Source organism: Apis cerana, linkage group LG5 (genome assembly GCF_029169275.1).
Source record: "Apis cerana isolate GH-2021 linkage group LG5, AcerK_1.0, whole genome shotgun sequence".
Lineage (NCBI taxonomy): Eukaryota > Metazoa > Arthropoda > Insecta > Hymenoptera > Apidae > Apis > Apis cerana.
Window position 1 is genome coordinate 8,858,308 of NC_083856.1, and position 20,033 is coordinate 8,878,340.

The window sequence follows — 20,033 nt, forward strand, 5'->3', positions numbered from 1 at the left end:
GTCACGATCGCCACGTTTACCGTGCGTTTGTTCCCGTGTCGCTCGTCCAAATTGTCCTATTGAAAATCGTCTCGTTAGAGCTACGATTCTGTCCGACGTACCCCGTTGAATCGTTGATCGTTTCATTTTTTCCCTCTCCCCTCCCCTCTCTCTATCGTTTCTCCCTGAGCCGATAGTCACGGATACGCGGACGTATATCCATCGTAACGGGGAATCGCACCACTGCGGAATCCACTAGATCGCCGGTAGATCGGTAATAAATTATTGCGAGCGATGCACCGATGACTTCTTTCGATCAGTGACGTTAAAATCTTGGAAACCAGGTACTAAGAGAGGTACGAAAAATTGGGGGGAGTCTTGGACGAAGAGGTCGAAGAAACGAGCGACTCTTGCGTTGCATCGTTCGCGATTTCAGTCTTTTTCAATCAGACTATCCGGGGTTTTCTACCCTTCCCGAGACGAAGATTGGCTGCGAGCAATCGGCCGACTAGAACAGACTAGCTCTCTCTCCCCGTTCTCCAGTTTTGTTTCAGACCGGCCGGCTATTTATCCAGCAAATATTTTCCAGTTATTTTTCCATTCCGCTTCTTCTTTATTGTTTTCCAATCACCGCCCGACATCGATCGTTCCTTTTATCCGCGGCAAAACGCGGCACGCTCGCTCGTTTTCCATTGTCCCGCCCGCGTCTCGTTTCCGTCTCCCTCCCTCCATCCTTGCCCCCTCCAGTAATTTGTAGAGAAAATTGGCTGCGAAACATTTTCAACTGTCCGTCGATTTTTAACGGGAGGAGGAGGAGGAGGAGGAGAAAAAAATTCCAAATCGATCGTTTCTTTCGATCGTCTCTTTCCTCCTGCAAAACTTCGAATCGTCGCGACAAGAACATATACACATCGTACATATATACGCAACTTTTCAAGCGTACTCGTTCGTTACGTTATCAAAAATTGACTTCGACAAAGAGGAAGATGTCCCCACGTTGGAATCACGGGAAACAGCCGAGAGAACGGGATTAGCCGAGAGACGACGAAGGTCGGATCGGAGAGGAGCGGTAGTAACTCGGAGCCTCTGTCGAATGATCGGGAGAAACCCTTTTTATCCCCAGGATCGAACGAAAAGTCGCTGCCTTGTTTATTTACCAGCCTGCTCTCTCCCCTCTCCCCTCCTGTTGTCGTCCACCTCGCCCCTTTTTATCCTCGAATTCGTCGCGACAGGGCGAAAGCCTCGTCGACATCGTCGGGAGGGACGCGCACGATTTTCCTTCTTCTCCTCTCGTTCGGCCATCGAGGAAAGCAGCTCATAAATATTTGATGCGCGTAATGGAATCTCGCCTTCGCGATCGCCAACACTCGGAATGGAGGAGACACAGTTCTGTTCTCTCGCGCCGTGACGTTTTACGCGCGACCTCGATTAATTTGCGCCCCCCTCTCGCTCGATTTCCCGTAAACGCCGACCGCGATTATTTGCGCGTCGATCGCCCGCGTTCATACGTTGATAAAAACGTATTTATTAACGAGCTGCATCCCTCTCCTCTCCTCTCCACCCTCCTCCCTCGATGACGAACGGAAATCGACCACCCACTCCCCCGCATAAACATTTCCATGGATGCATCATCCCGCGCATTTGCGTGTCAGTGGAACAGCTCTCGAACGCGAGGCCCACGATTTTCTTCTCGTATCGACCTCTCTCTTAAAAATCATCATCCGACTATGTATGAATAAATCATCCGGATATGAACGCGGGGACGAATAGATAGAGAGTTTCACGGAGATATCTGCGGGCTCTGACGGGGATGGGTCCGTTAATTCTTTTTGGAAACAATCGACGACGATTATTCTTTTTCTCTCCGTTTCTCTCTCTTTTTCTCGGTGTACGGGTACAGGTCGATCAGGGGTTGTGGAAATCGCTCGGAGGCGTACAAACATCGAGAGAGGTAGAGAGAGAGAGAGTGAAATGACGGAGATTATGTGGCGGAGGAGTCGTTTAACTTGACGTGGACATCAAAATTCCGGACGCGGTTTAATATCGACGAGGGCGACGAGGTCCCGTAAATCATTCGGTCCAGTAATGGAATTCGTTCGAAGACGTCGAATTTTACGATCGAGTTGTCCTCGTGACGTCGATCTCTTTCTGCTCTTTTTCCTTCTTCTTTTTTTTCGTCCGCTTTTCGAATTGTTCCACATCCATCCGCTCCTATCCTAAGTTGACTTCGCTTCACACGAGAAGAGAAGATGTTGGAGAGAGAACTCGTCATTTCCCCTCTCGGTCGGATGCAATCCGAGCGAATAACAAGGAAACACGCAAGCTCGATCCAGAAATCATCCAGGATTTCTCGACATTTATCGAGCGGATCGGTTCGGTGCGTTATTTTTCGAAGAGCTCGCGGAATGGCAATTCGAAGCGTATAATATCTGGTCCACCCTTCCCCCTCCCGAAATGGCGCAATATCGTAGGGGATGAAAGCGGCGGGGTGGAGAGATACAAGGGAGGGGGTGGGTGCCGTGTGTAGGAGTGTTTAACGACACGGGAGCAACATTCCGGACGCGCTTTAATATCGCCTACCATTTCATGCGATGAGGGAGTTGGTTGGTTCGTCCCATCCTGTGCAAGGATATTTCGCCTAAAATCTACTTCACTCCGTGTGTCTCGTCACGAGGAGCCCCCCAGTCAACCCTTCTTCTCCCTTCCCTCAGGGTGCCACGTGGCGCCCGTGGGGGCGAATTGTTTTTGATATTCGAAACGGAACGAATGCGGTTCCGCTTCGGTGAACGGTCGATGGTAACCGATTCACAACCCTTCCGTCTCCTCTTCAAACTTTGTCTCTCTCGCCTCTGGCCAAATCAAGTCCAAATCTGACTGCTCGAAAAACGAACCAAGCCTTTCCTCTCGACCGAAACTCGTTCTATTAATCGTTGTTCTGGAATAGAGTAAGGACCAATTTTTTTTTTTCACAAATCAGAAAAAATCGATCGCAAGATGGATACGCAAGTACAGAAGGTGACGAGAATAATTCTCAACTCTTCTCTCTCGTCGACGCTTCTCGTATCGAGATAGGGATCGTTAATTTATCTCTCCTCGTCGAGGAAAAATATTATTATTCGGCCGAGGTTAGGTTGAGAAATGCTACGAGAGATCGAATTCTCGCGTCCGGAATGGGAGGCTTCGACGAGAGGGACGATGAAATTTTCATTTAGAAAAATACTCGTTATCCCACGCGTATCAGCCATCGCTCTTACGGAAATCGATTAATCGCGCCATTTACCATTCCCCGATTTATTCCCGGCCAGGGGGAAACGAGCTGTCTTCGAGCGAATTAATTATATTCCGTCTTAACGTAACCCATCAACGCTTGTCGTCGCCGATTAAATCTCTCCGTGTTATCGTCACGTATCGCCCTTTCCCCACTCTTTCCACCCCGCCTGTTCGCTGTGTGCGCACACGTAGTCGTGGTCGTCGTCATAATAATAAATAATCGTAACGAAAAGGGAGAAACGATAAACTCGTAATCGTTAACGAGGATCGGCCTTTTCGTTTGCCGTTCGATCGTGCAACGACAAAGGCGGATGCTCGTGAAATTACGTATAAGGGGAGAGGCGGGCGAGGCCGTGCGTGGCTGTTCGTAACGGTAAGCCGTCTAGTAACGAGCGGTAAGCCTCTATTCCCAGGTGCGTAGCGGGAAATCGAAGACAAATGAACCTTCTCGATGCAAAGTCTCTCTCTTTCATCCCATCCCTCTCTGTTTTTCCGCTACCTATCCGGCATTCTGTGTCTTCTCTGGCTAGGTAGTTTGTCGGAACGAGGTTATTCAGGGAGAAAGAACCGCAGTGAGAGAGAGAGGAGAGAACAGAGTCTCTGTAAATTGAACGGTGTTATTTGCTAGGAAATGGAAATCTTCGCGGAAATGCGCGCTCCTGCAATCTCTCTCCCCCCTCCTCCCTACACCCTCTGTTAATTTCTCGTTTGTTGTAGACTACGAAGAAGAGAGAAAAAGAGGATGAGGGGCGGTGACTTAAAAGCATGGTCTATAACCGATGGAAGGCAAAAGCGTTTAGCCAGGCTCGCGTTCTCTAGTGCGGCTAAATATAGATCCCTTGAAAATTCTGATATTTTCCAATAAAGAGAGAGAGAGAGAGAGAGAGAGAGAGAGAGAGAGAGAGAGAGAGAGAGAGAGAAGGGGGGAGAAAAAGAAAAAAAGAAAGAGTAGAGAAAAAAAGAGCCGTTCGCCTTTCTCGGTCGCCTCTTTTTCTCATCGATCTCGCGACAACTCTTTCGTGTAATCCTTTCGCCGGTTACCAGGTCGGCACAAAGGGGGATGGAAAAAAGAAAAAAAAGAAAAAAAGAGGTACGCGTTTCTACAGGCTTCCTCCCTTCCACCCTCGGCTTCTTTGCGAAAGATCGACGCCCATCGGCAGCGGTGTCGGCACTCGATCCCGTGGAAAAGTTCCAATTTCCCTTTTATCGGGGATCCTGTTCCATTTCGGCCGCGCCGTAATATTACCTCCCGAACCGCGAGATTAAACGACGAACCGAGGAGAATTTCCTTTCTTCGCCGCGACGCCCCCTCTCGATTCTGATCCAAGGATGAATTTCATAATGGCGACACCTCGGCATTTTGGTATCCGACGAATCGACAGCTATTCGAAAAAGTAATCTCTCGTGAAAATTACATGGGACACACATAAGAGTATAAGGGGGAGAGAGAAAGAGTTGCTGTAAATTTCATTTCGCGTGGCCGTCCGACGAGGTCTTTCGTTTTCGAGGCGTTCGAAATAAATTTAGAAATTTTGCCGGCGCCATCTCATCAATCGGCTCGTAATTCATAAATGATTTAAAATGCGTCAGTTGAGGAAAGTTGGCGCGCCGTACGTGATATCAACGGGCATACGCGCGGCCGTCATTTCCTCCCCAACCCCCGCTTCATCGTCCCGTCGATCGGCCGCCGGGGTGGCCATTATTTAAATTTCGTCCCCGCTGATTCATCGTTTCAACGTCCATCTCTGCTACGTTAGGCCGCGGAAATTTATCTATCCTGGAACGAGAACGAAGGAACGAGAGGAAGAGAAGAAAAAGAAGAAGAAGAATTCGAGGAGCAACTTTCTCGTTGGAAGAACGCTTTTTCTCTTGCATTGGCAACGAATTTAATCCCTTTGCGAACAATTGATATACCGGTTTTAACGTTGCTCGTCGCACACGCAACGCGTAATTCTCTCCTCCATACGTTTGGGGGAAAGCGTGGAAACGCTTAGGCAGACGCTCATTACCCTACCTTCGAACCACTAACCCAGTAAACGGGAGTATTACCTGTGTCAATATCAACCCGCGCGCCACCCCTTCGGCTTATACAACCGGTTACATCCGTGGCTATTATATTGATCTCGACAAGAATCCCGCGCGTTCGCTGACTCTCGTTTAATCGACGCGTGCCCGCGATATTAGGTCTCTGCTTTGAAAGCAAATCACGAGCGATTGCCACGACCGCTGCCCCTCCACTCTGCGTAACCTCGTCGTCCCAGCGAAGCGTCAACAGGAGAAATTGGAATCTGCGCGAATCTATCGTCCGATCGATCCTCGAGAGGAATCGAATATCGGATCGAAAATTTTCTGTCCTCGCGTCTGGAGAGAGAGAGAGAGATTTCTTTTTTCATCTTTTTCGTAGAAGAATAGGGGGAAAGGATGGTGGTGGGCGGCAGCCGATAATGAAGTAATCCGAGGAAGGAAACGGTAGCTCTCTGTCGGGGATCCTCCTTTTTCACGGGCGGCGCCGATTCCGGCGGCGGAAGGCCTGTCGTCGTGTGACATCCGAGCAGCCGCCAAAGGGATCGTTAGGCCGACCAGGGACGCGATTCTCTTCCAGTGTATACATCCACCCTTTAATCTAGCCTCTTGGCAGACGTTGCCCGAGCTTCTAGCTCGGAAAATCGGAAGGGGGTGAATCTCGCTTCTTTCGAATCCACGCGTTCCATTTTCTATACTTCTCGTATTCTCGATAGAAGGACAGGAGAGAAAAATTCGTATATAATCTAACTGTTATTTCGCAATGTTAAATTTGTATGGAATATGCTATATAAAATATATTTGCGTATAAGGAGTAAAATAGGCAGATATCTAATCGCGTCTATTTCATCTTTATTATAAAAGTTTATACGAGTCCATCGATATATAAATAGATAAATAAAGAAAAGAGATAAAAGTTGGCGCGCTTTATCATCGTTAAAGAACGAAGGAAGAAACGCTATTCATTGAAAGACAAACGAGCAATGAAAGTTGGACGAAAGTTGGGGTCCAAGGGACGACGATCTAAATCGATATAGCGCTCGAAAAACAGAGGCGACGGTCTCCCTCCGGGGCAGGAAGAAGCCCGGAATAGCCGAGGTTTCCCCGCTAATCGCGGCCTCCCCGATAGCCTTTTGCCCGGGGAAACGACCCCTCTTTCCAACCAACTCTCGCTTTTCCCCGGAGGAAACGCGTCCACCTGAGAATGGATGACGCGGTCTCGGGGCCCGTGGAAACGTAGTTTGCCGGAGTTTCCTCGTTTACCTCGAGCGAGTTCGAAGCTGCATTAATTTCAGGGTGACCGGGGGCTTTTTCGCGGCGACGACGAAAACTGTGCCACGGCGGCACGAAGGCCGTGCCACCGGGATGAAAGCTTCGCGTGAATATCAACGGTATTAAAGTTTAAACCGTCCCTTTTCGTTTGATACCCGGTCCGAGCCGAGATTAAAGCGTGAAACCGGGGGCGGCCCTGGAAACGTGGCGAAATTGTGTCTCGACCGGGAAAAACAAAAAGAAAAAAAAAAAAAAGAACCGAGGCCACGGACTTGATGGAAATTCGAGAAACGGGAGCGCGGCGGTTTAGAATTGATATCCATTTTTTGACGATGGAGAGAAATGCAAGTGAAGTGATAGAATTTAGAGATATATTGAAGCATCGTAGCGGATAGCGTGGCAAGAGTAAGAGTATTCGAGTTCGATCTCGTGGTAATTGTCGTGGTGTTGGAGAAACATCGGGGTGTAGATCCCTAGGAATCCCTCGTTAGTCTACGCCGCGTGTGACAGCGGAAGTTGGCCGTCGTTCGAGCGTGAACGGAACTTGCGAGGATTTCGGGGGACAAAGCTCCTCCTTATCCTCTTTTCGTCGCCGCCCTTGCCACTTGTTTTCGCCGCTCGTCTCGTTTACCACAACCTCTGGGAATTAGATATTGGGAGAGAGAAAGAGAGGGATCGTACATTTTCCTTCTCCTTTCTGCCTGGAAAATTAACACGAGCTTCGTTTTTCTTTCTTTCTTTCTCCCGTTGAGACGATATTGTTTTACGATGAAGCTTCATAAAGCGTTTAAATGGAATTCGAAGAAAATCCTTTTAAGCGAAGTTACACAATTTTCTTTTCCTCGGTGGACGAACGACTCCGTGTTTTTCGTAATTTAAAATTCTTTCCAAGATTCTTAAGATGGATTTTTCATCGCATCGATACACTCCCCTCCCTCCAGAGGAATAAAAGTTTTCGAGAAATTAACAAGGATACGAAGAGGTGCGGCTCGTTAGTCATTAAAGTTGGCGCAAGTGTTCGTTAAGAGTTAATGATGCCATTAGACGTAACCCAGGGCCAGGATCGTTAAAGATGCGCCGCAAGTATCGCGGGAGCAAACAACCGGGATACCATAGTGGCGTTAAGCGTGATCGAAGAATTCGAATGCGGTTACCTTTCGCGGAGATCATGGTGAATCGTTTCTCGCCAATTTTTGGACCAGAGAAAAAAGAACGGCTTTCCTCTCTCTTTCTCCTCGACACAGCAGCAGGGAAAAAGGAGCAGCGACTCGATTAACTCTCCCGTGATTCCCGGCGAGATTCACTGAATTCCCGCAAATGTCGCCAGTTCTCTCACTTTTTCCACTCCCGGAATCCATTTCACTCCGTTTGGCACGTTTTGACGCGCGCCATGCCTCCCCGCATTGCCCTCGTTTCGTCCTCCTACGGGAAACTACGATTAAGAGACGACACGCGTCGAGAACAAGGAATATCAACCACCGGTTTTCCAACGAAATTCAGACCACCAAGCGCCGCTGTACCAACCTGTCATTTTGCCACTCTACGAATCTTTAACGAGTGGAATAATTGTTAAAATTCCTGCCCTAATTCGTTTCGATGTCGAAAAGGAAAATGGAAGAGTTGTACGTCTTATATGAATCACGTCTTAGAAATCACATAGGCAACAACTTTTTGTCCAAATTGTGCCGATCCAACCTCATCTTTGTATAGAATGCTTCAAAGTTTTACATTCTGAATGATTCTTTTAACAAACCATTTTTGTATTACTTTCGTAACAATTCAACAGCTTCATCACACCCTGCGGAATATCTTTCCAAATACCTTGAAAGATCCTTCGTAAGTACTGAAATAAGCTCGTTTAAGAATTTTTACCGAATATGAGTGACGCGAACGTTGTTAAACGGATACTTAGAAACTTGCTACTCTCTCTCTCTCCCCTCTCTTCGTCCTCGTCCACTCGGATGAATTCGCTCCCCCACGAAAACCACCTATCTTTCACACCTTCCCCAATCAAACGCCACCCTAAATCCCGCAAGAAACCACCCTCGTACACGGAATAATATCGGCGGATCTTAACAAGCTCCTCGACGGGGAGAGGAAACTCTGTTCCTAAACTCGAGCTTCCTCGGCGCGAGGGAGGAGGTTTTAATGGAGCGCGGGGGAGGGTGGAAATTTTTCCGCATGACCCGGCCCGTTAGCGACGACTAACGACCGCCGGGGACCGCGGATGCTGCGGGTTAAAGGGTCGTTGGGCTCGCGAGGCTCGGCTTAGCGGCTGCGGTTTCGCTACACCCTCGTTACGGGGCCCTTGATTATTCCGAATACGCGTAAACACAGCGCCCGTTCATCCCTCGGATGAAACGAGAGAGAAACCGTAAACCGCGTCAACATTTGGACTGGCAGCGCATCCGCGATCCGACGAGAGTCGACGAAACAGCCCCACCCCCCGGTAGGAGAAGCCGGAATTCCCCAGCTGACCGCAAATTCTCTCGCTTGACGCTTCGCTGCTTATTTTCCGCTGAATTATGGATTCGAGTTCTCGAGGAAATTTCGAAATGTCGCTGCGCCGTAAAGCTTTGAACGGGGGAGGGAATCGTGTTATCCCCTACGCTTTTATACGAACCGTTCGTATAAATTGTTTACGAGTTGTTGGCGAGTTATTCGGCGAGCAACAAAAGCGATATGTCCCCGCAGCAATGGGAAATTCGTTCGATTAAATTCATAAAATCGAGAGTCTTGGAAAGGTTATCGTTCTTCGAGTTGTTACTTATTTTGTTCGATAAGGGAAAGATTTGCGAGAAAGTTTTTTTTTTAACCAACGATGTGAGGGAACGGAGGGGTGATTATTTTTTTTTCAAGGGCTTCGCGTGGTCGTCTGCAAGGTCGAGAAAGTTTTCACGTGCTCGTTTCCACGGAACCGTGCTGTGTAAACACACCGGCTGCCGACGACAGGCAGCAGAGCCGATGCAGACGGCCCTCTGGTTGCGTCTGCCTTCTGTACGATCTATGTTTCCATATGATCTGTATTTACGGTTAATCGTTCTTATTTCAGAGAGAGAATTTTTTCTTCTCCTTTTTTTTTTTTTGGAAAAGAAAAAGAAAAATGAAAGAACGGAAAGAAAATCCGGAAAATGACGTTTAGCCTGCGTGTTCGAACCGCGTCGCACGAATTAATCGAATGTACGATCTCGATGGAAGAACATCTCTGTGTTTCGCTTCTATTACGACTCTTTAGCGTTAAATTGTGCGCTTCCAATGAGCGAACCTGAACCTTCTCGCCATTAGCCCCTTATCTTAATGAAATCAAGCAAGTTATAGATGCTTCGAGCGCTCGTGTGAAACACGATCTTTATTGTTATACCCTCTCCGCATTCCCGCCGACTCTCTTTCGAAGTTATACGCTCTTGCTCGACGACAGAAATGCTAGACTCGAAACGACGATTATCTATGCGGCAAACCTCCAGCACGAACGGGAATTATACGACGCGGCGTAACTGTTTGTTTCGAGGTGGAAAGGCATATAAAAACAAAGAGTAAAACTCTTCCTTACCCGTGACGGGCAATCCATGCTTAAATAAGCATACACACGAAGTGAGAAAAAAAATATATACTCTTTGTACCGTTATATATATATATATATACACATAGTTTACAACAACGAAGTTCATCTTTTATAGGATACATCTATCCGATCTATTAAATTCCTACGTCAAAAACATTTTTCAAGTTTCACCATCCTTCGTAACGCTTCCCTTCACGAGATTAAATCGTCGCAGACTAAACATTTCCGACCACTCGATCCTCCCTCCTCAACTTACACAAGAAAAATTCTTATCCACGCGTTCATTCCAGTCCAATCCAGTCCAGTCGATGGACGATTCGATCGCGGGGAAAAGAAAGAGAGGATTCAAGCTCGATTTACCGCGCCCTTTCAAGGGCAGAGGACCTTATTACCGCGGGTGGAACGGTTATTGGTCGCCTTTATATCGAAGGTAAAACCTGTGAACATCGACGAAAGATGGCGCAACTCCTCTTATTCGCGGGGGTATAATAACGGTGCTAACGACGGGGGGCGATATCAGCCTCCGGCTAAGGCTCTTCCACCTATTTCTTTGCCTCTGACGAAAGAATAAGACACGGTATCTAACTATATATATATATATCAGTCTCTACCTTCTCCTAAAACTTCGTTTAGATAGCTTCAAGATTAAGGATATCTCTAAGGGATGATACTCCATATTTATGGATTCGATGCTTAAGGATCTCCGGTTCTTTTTTTTCCTCTCTCGAATTTCTCTCTCTCTCTCGCGTGACTTCATCTTCATCCGGTGGAATATCCATTTCGAATATTTCGAGAGACGTTTATCGCTTCGTTAGACACGCTCACGATTCCTTCTGTGATTTGTAAGTACGTACATACCTACGAGAGAGAGAGAGTGTGTGTGTATGTCCTGGAAAGGACTGCTTCTATCGTCGAGAAGCAGGTCTTCTTCCCTTTCACCGAGCTAGACAAACAACAACAGCGCTATCTAAACGGGTCGTCGAGCCAGCATCCCCTCTTGTACATCTTTCTCCTCCTCGCTCGACGAAAGATTAACTCGACGCGCGACATTACCGTACCACCTCTCTTTCAACCTCTCTCTCCCCTTTGCTCCTTGGTGCAGGTCGTTTAACTCACTTTTCCGTGTTTCTTCGTCCAAAGACCGACGACTAACTAACCACGTCCGTGCGAAAAATATTCCCTGTTTTCGTTCCGTTCGGTTAATTCGATCGAGAAATTTTCAACGGGTAAGGAAGATAACGGATGGCGGATTAATCGGTGATTTACGCCGCTCGTTATGCTGGTTACGACATGATCGATGATTTAACGCGTTTTCCTTAATGCATTCGACGGGATACGTGCGCGCGCATACCGGACGTTCGAACCGGTACTTTACGCGCTTACACGCTCGTTGATTACGTGATATGCCCGATCGCGAACGCGGCCGGACGCGACGCTCGCGATTTAACATCGACTCTAATCCGCGATAATCAACACTTATGGGATAGCCGGCGCTGCGGTAGCCTCGATCACGGTCCGTTTAATGGCCGTTTAATAATCAACTCGGTTCCAGCGGCAGCTCTTCAGCTGAGAAATTCTATATCGCGCGATCGTTGTATTTTTATTTAACGTATCGTGAAACGGAGGAGAACGACCGGTGACTCGAGACGTCGCGGCAACATTCGCCGGTGTATAGCAGCGGAACGAGATATCCGTCCTCCTTCTCTCTTTCTCTTTATCGCGGTTTATTCTCCGTTTCGTTCGTCCGCCCGTCAAAACCGAAGAAACCTTGCCAAGGATTTAAGCGGCGACATTTTGATGAGACACGCTCGGCATTTGCCGAGAATCGGGGGATTGAAAAGCGGAAAAGAGTAGGTTAAGGAATTCCTCTAGGCCGCCATGATACGGCGGGGCGTGCATACGCGCGAGAAATGGAAAAATATTACGCCCGCCCCGGGTATAAATTGATGCTTCGTACGCGGGAACAAAGCGCGTAACTGTCCGCCTTCGCGTGGCTCATCCGCCGTATAATGGAATCTTCCGAGCAGAAGAAAGACCTTTGCAAGGGATCAAAGGATTTGCTTCTTTCTCTCTCGTATCTATCGCGATTTTTTACGCGCGTGTGTGCTACACTTCCAACCGTTGGAAACGTTCAACTTCGTTTCAAGATCTCGAGAGATTCGATTCGATCTTTCGAACGATGAGAATAATCAGTTTACAGGAAAATGAAATTCGATAAACGATCGAGGAATTATCATGGTTTGTTGGCCCAAGGCTCGGATCGGCCAACAACACCGAGTCGTCGCAATGGCTGAAACCGGACACGAGACGGCGAGTGGATTGGCAGGAAATCCGGGCTATCGGCGAAAGAGAGGAGACACAATCGGTTCGGGATAATCCGGACGAGGGGTCCTCCTCCTCCTCCGCCGATATTCACGAGGATATCGAACGTCTGCCTATCGGTTCGCTCGAAACGACGATACCTTTCCATCCATCGAGCCCAATAAACGAAACCAATTCCGCTCGTGCTGTAATTAACCGTTCTAGCTGCGGCAACGATACGTAATCGCTAACCTGAAAAATAGTCCACCTTCCTGAAAATAATCCCAGCCTGGTTCCCTTCTCATCGTAGCCGCGAAAACTTCTTTTCCCTCTTCTCAACGTTCCTCGCGGGTTCTTCTTTGTCGGCTCCCTGCACAGCACAGGCAGAAACAAAGCGGATTCCCAGGCGTGACGAGGGCGAGACTCGGTTCGACGCAAAAATGAAAAAAGCTATCGCCATGGATCTCTTTCCATCACCACCGTTCGTCTCTCATCCCCTTTCTCCCAACAATGGCCGAATTCTCGATCGAAAGGGAGGAGGACTCGGCTGGATTTTCCCACATCTTCAACGATATTTTCTCCTCTTCGACTTTCTCATTATGCTATAACGTTTCACGGCCTCTGCAACTACGCCTTCCCTTCCCAGACACGGTGGTTGCAATCTCGCGCGAACGATAATTCAAACTCGTCCTCCAATTGGTCGCACTCGTCGCATTATACCCGAGACTTAATCTAAACTTTCATGACGGGGGAGGGGGAGAAAAAGGGGAGAATGTGGAGGGATGGCGGGCCCAGCGTAACCGACTATAGAGAGAGTTCTAGACGATAAATATCGCCCAGAAGAAATTAACCTCGAGCAGGATCCTCCCCCGAAAATGATCGTGGCTACCTGGAATAGATGGGTAGAAAAAACGAAGGGAATACAGGAGTTTCGTTACTCCATCGTCGAGTCAATAAAACTCGAGAGACGAGTTTACGAGAATCGTGTTTTTTAATCACTATCATCCTACCTTCTCTTTTATTTTCCTCATACACTCCTCGCTCATACTTGTCTCCCGTTTTTCTCTTTTCTCTTCCGTCGGATAAACTCCGTCTCTAACAACAACCCCCCCATCCCCTTTGACATTTACCGTAGCAAGATGTAATTTCGCTCGCGGATATCAAACCGAGTCAGAGAGAAAAGGGAGAGAATATTTACGGTGGCGAGGGAGGAGGAGAATAATAATTCTCGGGACAGATCGACGTTTCGGATCGTTGAAGAAAGGGGACAACGCCTCCTCCGCGGATCGAACGTCTCGAGAGGGGAAGGTTGAAGAGAGGAGAGCCGAAAAGGCGAGGAGAGAGACTTCTCCTAATTTCCACGCCGTTGAACGAAGGTCTTCAGGAGGAACCTTCGAGAGGACGGTCGAAATGTTTGTTGCAATTTCGGTAGTTACAACTCGCCAACGGGGAAGAGAATTCAATTAAGGAAGGCCGATGCGTTTAACACCCCCGCGTAAAATCGGGGAGAGGAGAGAGAGCGCGCAAAAACCCGGCTCTCCTTCGAAACTCGCGCTCGTGCGTCTCGAACCACCCTCTGGATCCTCTGCACGCGCTAAATAATTATTCCAAGATTAATTATCTTGCTCGCCCCAACGACAACGCTCGTCCAAGTCGAACGAAGGTCGGCGAGAAAAATTATAAATTATAGATTCTAAATAGCGTTGCTCAAATAATACGATCGTTTCTTCCTTCCTCCCCTTTGCCTCTTTATCGATCCTCTCTCCTTCTCTCTCCTTCCTTTTCTCAAAAGATTTTTCCCCCTCACGGAAATTCCCCGGCCCGTTTAATCGAAACGAAACGGAAGATAAATCTCGAGAGGACGGGGACAGAGGGTCAAAGAGAGAGAGAGAGAGAGAGAGGATTCTCCAATTACGCGTAATGATGTAAAATCGTGGGGCGATAATGGGTCCCCGACGTTCGCCACGCCGACGAGACACGTGTTCACTATTAATAGGCCAGCGCCGTTTTTATCCGGCCACCGGTCGTCGCGGGAGGAAAAAGCTCGAGGGAGAGAGAGGGTGAGGGAGAGAGAGGGTCGACGATGAAAAAGAGGAGACGCGGTGGCAGACCGATGGCGCCTGTCAGGGGTAAACACGGTTTTTTAACGGGCCGCTAAAGACAATAACAGAAACACCACGTTCGCCCCCTCTCTTCCGCTGCTTCCGAAGGAAACGGCCGATCTCTCCATGTCCGGGGTAACGGAACAGGAGCCGCGAGCCAGACCGATTACTCCTACCAACTGGTCCCGCTTTTAACATCCGTCTCGATGATCTCTCCCCATTTCTCTCACCCTTTCGTTCCACTTGTCGTGCTCTCTTTTCGTAGCCGTTCCGTGTCGCCGACCCGGCCGATTTGCCCGGCGATAAAGCTTAACGAGCGAAAGCGACGCGTAGAGACTAATCCTCGCTCTAGAGTCCTCTCTCTCCCTCTCTCTTATTCTCTCTTTCGCATAAATGAAATTTTAGAGAGAGCGTGAACGAGGATTACGGGTAGGATCGTAAAACTTGGAAGGGATATTTTAATAACGAGTTACCTCGTTAAAAAGTCTCGAGTCAGGGCGGAGAGGAGGGGGGATGGATCGTTTAATCGGTCGAAACGATCCGCGCGGTCGAAATTAGTTCCGCGACTTTCGTTTTCCTATCCCGCCGCAACTTTCCACCTGGGCGGTGAATCCTTGCGCGCTGCGGCGGTGGAAACAGAAGGACGGCGGAATGGAACGACAACTATAATAAAAGGGACAACTGTAATAGAACGGGGAGGAGGGAGTAAGGGGATTAATCGGGGCGACGGCGGTATATCGAAGCGGAAGGCGGGCAAACGCGTCCGGAAAAGTGAAGCCTTTCGATATCCCCTCCCTCCCTCCCTCGTAGAATCCGTGGAGAATTTTAAAAGCTCGTTACGGCAAACTGCAACTTATTCGAAAGTCTTCGGGTACATCCTGTACAGTTAGCACAGGGAATATCGAGAATATCGGCCCCCAACTACTTTAATTCGAATTCTTTCCCCCGCGTTTCGAGAAAAGTTAACGCGGCTATACACGCGTTACTCCTGGATCGCCGTTAATAGATGTCCTTCTTCTTCCTTTTCCACCCGCCGTTTAATACCGTTTCAAAAGGATATTCTTTCTCTCCCTTCTTTCTTTTCCTATTTTCGAAAATCTTTCTTTCGATCGAACGCACCTCCCCTCTCCGATATTTCGTCAAGAGAGCATTTCTCGCGGAAGGGGGAGAACGAAGAGAGTAAGAGAGAGAGAGGTTTTTGTGTCCCCGATTCAATTTGTCGGATAAGGAGTTCGCCGGAATTTATCCCCGCCTTAAAAATCCTCCGCCGTCCTCTCGATATGAATCGAGCAACCGTCGACCGGTTTCTTTTCTGCCACCTGTTCTCTCTCCCCCTACCATTCCGCTCCTCCCTATTCAGGGATTTCTATTTCCACCGGACTCATCAAACCTTTCGATCCCACTGTGCTCCCATTCGTTCGCACGACTTTTCGCGTGCAAGGAAGATTACGAGAGAAGGCTCGTGCTCCCCTTTTCGCACGATGTAAAATGGAATATTCTGGCGATTATACCCCGCTCGGTAAACACGCGGTGCCAACTCGAGGATGGGTCGAACGATTGAAACGGAGCTTTACTTCAAATTGAACATACTTGATGTAATGTAATGTAAATCGTATAAAAAATGGCCAGGTTTTACATTAGGAGAAAATTGGAGCGTGTCGCGCGGAAAAAAATAAATTTCAAAGATTCGACACCGAGCAAAATATAAGCTCGTGCATCGAATGATCTCAATCCCGTTGGATTGAAACGTTGAGGGGGACAAAGTTTAATTTTTTACAATAATTGGCGAGTTGGAACGGGGCGGAAGCGATAAAGATGATCGAGGAGGAATCGGACTTACCGGGATGGCGACGCAATCTTCGATCTCGGTGAGTGGCTCCTCCGAGCAAAAGGTGCCGTCGGTGAGGAAGGGTGGCCGAGGGGGTGGCGGTAACCGGAACTCGGGGGGTGGCCCGGGGCACTCGGGGCACTCCGTGCTCTCCAGCGTTTCCAGCTCCTCCATCCTCCACCTCAGCGTGCTGAAAACCACACGGAAAATCAACGCTCGATTAATCTTATTGACAGAACTATTAATCGGCACGCGGGGAAGAGAGACAGAACCTTTATCTCTTCCTTTAACGCACCACCTCGTAATCTATTCTCCCTTCTCCTTTCTTCTCCTTCCACCGCACGCGAGAAACTCGCTGCCAACTCGCGTGGCGGTTCTTCCATTCCTTTTTTTCGGCCGAGTCGAGGCGAACCAACCGTGTTCCTCTTCTCTCCTCTCCCTCGAAACCGAATCACTCCCTTTCCAGACCCTGCTCCCGCCTAGAAAACGCCGCAAAACGCAAGGCAGGGGAAAACAATCTACGCCGGAAATCTCGTTACTTGGGTGGTGGAGCCGCGATCGTACGCGAGCCTTGAACAATTCTTTCACGGAGAGGAAAAAGCAAAAGGGAAGAGAAACCACGGAAAGGAAAGGAAAGGAAGAGGTCATGGAGGATAAACTCGTTAGCAAAACCGGAGGATACCGTCGGGGGAAAACAGGCAGCGCACGAACTGCGGGGCACGAGGAGGAGTTAAAAAGGGAAAAAAGAAAAAGAACCCGGTTGACCGAGAAAGTTGGCGGCCACGGGTTAAATTGATAACGGGTCAGGACCCCCTCTTCTCCTCACGGCGGCCAGAGAGTGGATTTTTCGCCGGCTAATTAAGAGATACGCGTCTGGCTGGCCCGTATCTCTTAATGGCTGGTGACCAGAGAATAGTCGCGAGGGAACGGAGGATGGCGTAATTGGTGAACGCGCGGCTTTTTCCTTTCTTTTCTTTTTTTTTCTTACGCATGCACTAGCGCGTGCGCGCAGTTTATTGGAAAGATGGGTATCTCGTTAGCATGGGAGGCAGCTTCGGGTCAAGTCGTTCCGCTCGCTGCCGACCGATTGTGGAACAACGGGTCTCCATCTCTAGTCGGTATGCTAATATACGGACTTAATTACGCTCTCATAATGAATCAGTCACGCCAACGGTTCGTCTGCTTTCCTCCCATCCCCCTCTCCATCCGCTTGTACACACGATTGTATTCCCTTGATTAATTGTTTCGGCCTCTCCGCAACCTATGACGTCCTGTGGAGGATGCGCGTGTATCATCGGGACGGAACAGATCCTTCGATACACGACGCCGAATCTATTCGTCATACGAAGCGCCATTTCGATGATCGATCTCCAACGCTCGCGTTTCCAATTTCTTTAATCGATATCGATCGAGGGACGACGAGAGATAGGACTATACTCCGTGGGTGGTGTTTCAATATCCGATAAGCCAGTTGCACGAGTCTCATATATATATATATTTTTTAAATACGTCGGTTAAAATGACGAGGTTTCGTGTTTCCTATGTATAATGGGACCAGTGTTCTCGTTCGAGTGGACACCGGTTTCCGCGTATACTCCACGCTCCGCTCGTGGAACATCTGCGCGTTCGAGGAACACTTGCTCGCTCCGCTAACCCTTTCGAGATGACGAGGGAAAAGAAGAAGAAGAGGAAGAAGAAGGGGAAGAAAAGGCAAAAAGGATTGCTCCATTAGATGGCTACGAAAGGAAACTAACCTATTAACTTTCCTTCTTCGTCATACTCCAAGTTTCGAGCGTAGAACAAATCGTTTACCTCGATTCGACACCGGCCTAGGAAAACTTTGCCGATCCTTTCTCAAACAAACTCTCTCTCTCTCTCTTTCGATTCGGATCCGTACGAAAGCAAAGTTTCAGGGGGAGGGATGGAAACAATCCGCGATTCGACAAAGTCTCTCCTCTCTTTCCCTCTCTCTCTCGTTGACATTCGTTCTCGAGTAACTTTTTGCTGAAAAGGATAATGCCCCCTCGTTCGAGAGGCGAAAAGTTGGAATTCGGAATCGGTGAAAAAGAGAAAAGTAGCACGAGGGAAGGTGGAGTAAGTAGCGGAATCGTTATTTTCGCGCGTGGTGGAGTCGAGAAAGGGTGTAAAGGGTGTACACACATATATATGTATGTAGATCGGGGAAAGGGGAAGCGAAGCGAGCACAGGCGGATGAAGTCGAAGAAGAAAAGGTGGAAGGGGGCACACACGTCCGCGCACAGTTTAATAAACGCAGCGTTCCTTTCGTTCCGTTTCTTGCCCGATATTCCCCGTCTCGAACCATGTTCCCCCTCCATTCTCCGCTTCTCTTCCATCCACCCAAACCTCGCCCTCGCCTCTCCCCTCATTCATATGCAGAGCAGAATGCGGACGAGCAGCCAAGCTCGAACGCCGCGAACCGCTCATCTCGTTTTCTGGCTCCGTTCCGAACCCGCCCGCCAAATCTCTAGTTCGCGTGATTTTTATTTAATTCTCCCCCCGATACGATGTTCCAAACATTTCTCTCCCCCTCCTCGTCATACAGATCCCATTTCCTCCGCCCTCGAATCGACGCCGCTCGACCGGCGACAACTCGCCTCTCCCGAGATCCGATTGCGACACGTCACGCCGTGATTCCGAATAATTTTAGAGTCGAATAATTTTAGAGCTTTGGAGGATGAGATTGCAGGCTCGGGATCGACCCTGAGAAACCCCCTTTACCGCCCATTTCCATCGCGATTTGCCGAGAAACCGAAAAACGCGCCGCCATTGAAAGCCGTCGTACGACATCGACGGGGATTTTCGCGCAACGGAATATAGAAAAAAAAGGGGGATAAGGGAGCGTGAGAGGTAGGGGGAGATTGAATGGAGGAGGTGGTACAATGCCAAGCCTATCGGTATTTTCCAGGCGAACCGCGTCTTCCGCGCGTTAAATATTCGTCGCTCGGGACCGAGGCCCAATGGGGTTGGGGGGTAGAAAAACATCGCGGGCCGATACGCGCGCTTTCAAAGGAGCTCGTTCTATCGATCTTTTTTCTTTCTTTCGCCTGTTTAGATTAAAAGAAAATATAGCGTCGTGGTATTAATACACCGGCGACGTTTTTTCTCTTCCCTTTTCGATAAAATTTTTCTCACTCAAACTGTTCGAAAATTATCCATGTGAAAATAATCCATGAATCGTATTCAACGTAATTTGTAACGATAATAATTACGCGTCCGAATAAGAGTTTTTTTAGTATCCAGTCTATCGAGGTACAAGTTTTCTTTTTCTTTCCCGAAATTCTAATATTAATACAGTAAGAATTTTACGAACCTATCTTTGGCAACGTGCCGTTTGCGATATATTATTGAGATAAAATAGTGGTAAATTGTAAACTTGGCGATCTGACAATGGAACGGCGATAGGGGACAATATGTCGTCCATCGTACCACCACCATCACCACTACTACTACTACTACTACTACTACTATTACTACTCTCTCTTTCTCGTGGTTGGCGAGAGGAAAAGTCGGGGCCGAGAGCAAGAATTTATTCGAGGGTTAATTGGAAGCGCGTCGCGCGATTTCGCGCGATAAATCTCGTCGTGCGCGTCTCAGAGGACAACGGAGGAGGAGGAGGAGGCGGGGAAAGGGCGTCTCTCGAAATAGTCGAGGGGAACAACGGGTTGCGTCCAACGAG

General features: G+C 48.6%; 1 protein-coding gene across 4 annotated transcripts in view; it reads right to left on the minus strand.

Moving 5' to 3' along the window:
• The window catches only part of LOC107994315 (uncharacterized), a 210,543-nt gene that overhangs the window by 39,737 nt on the left and 150,773 nt on the right, over positions 1 to 20,033 (minus strand). For all 4 annotated transcript variants that reach the window (XM_062074918.1, XM_062074916.1, XM_062074915.1 and 1 more), the window contains one exon: positions 16,349 to 16,526. In XM_062074918.1, coding sequence (XP_061930902.1) covers positions 16,349 to 16,510 — 162 coding nt within the window. In that variant the 5' untranslated portion in view covers positions 16,511 to 16,526. The remainder of the gene's footprint in view (positions 1 to 16,348; positions 16,527 to 20,033) is intronic.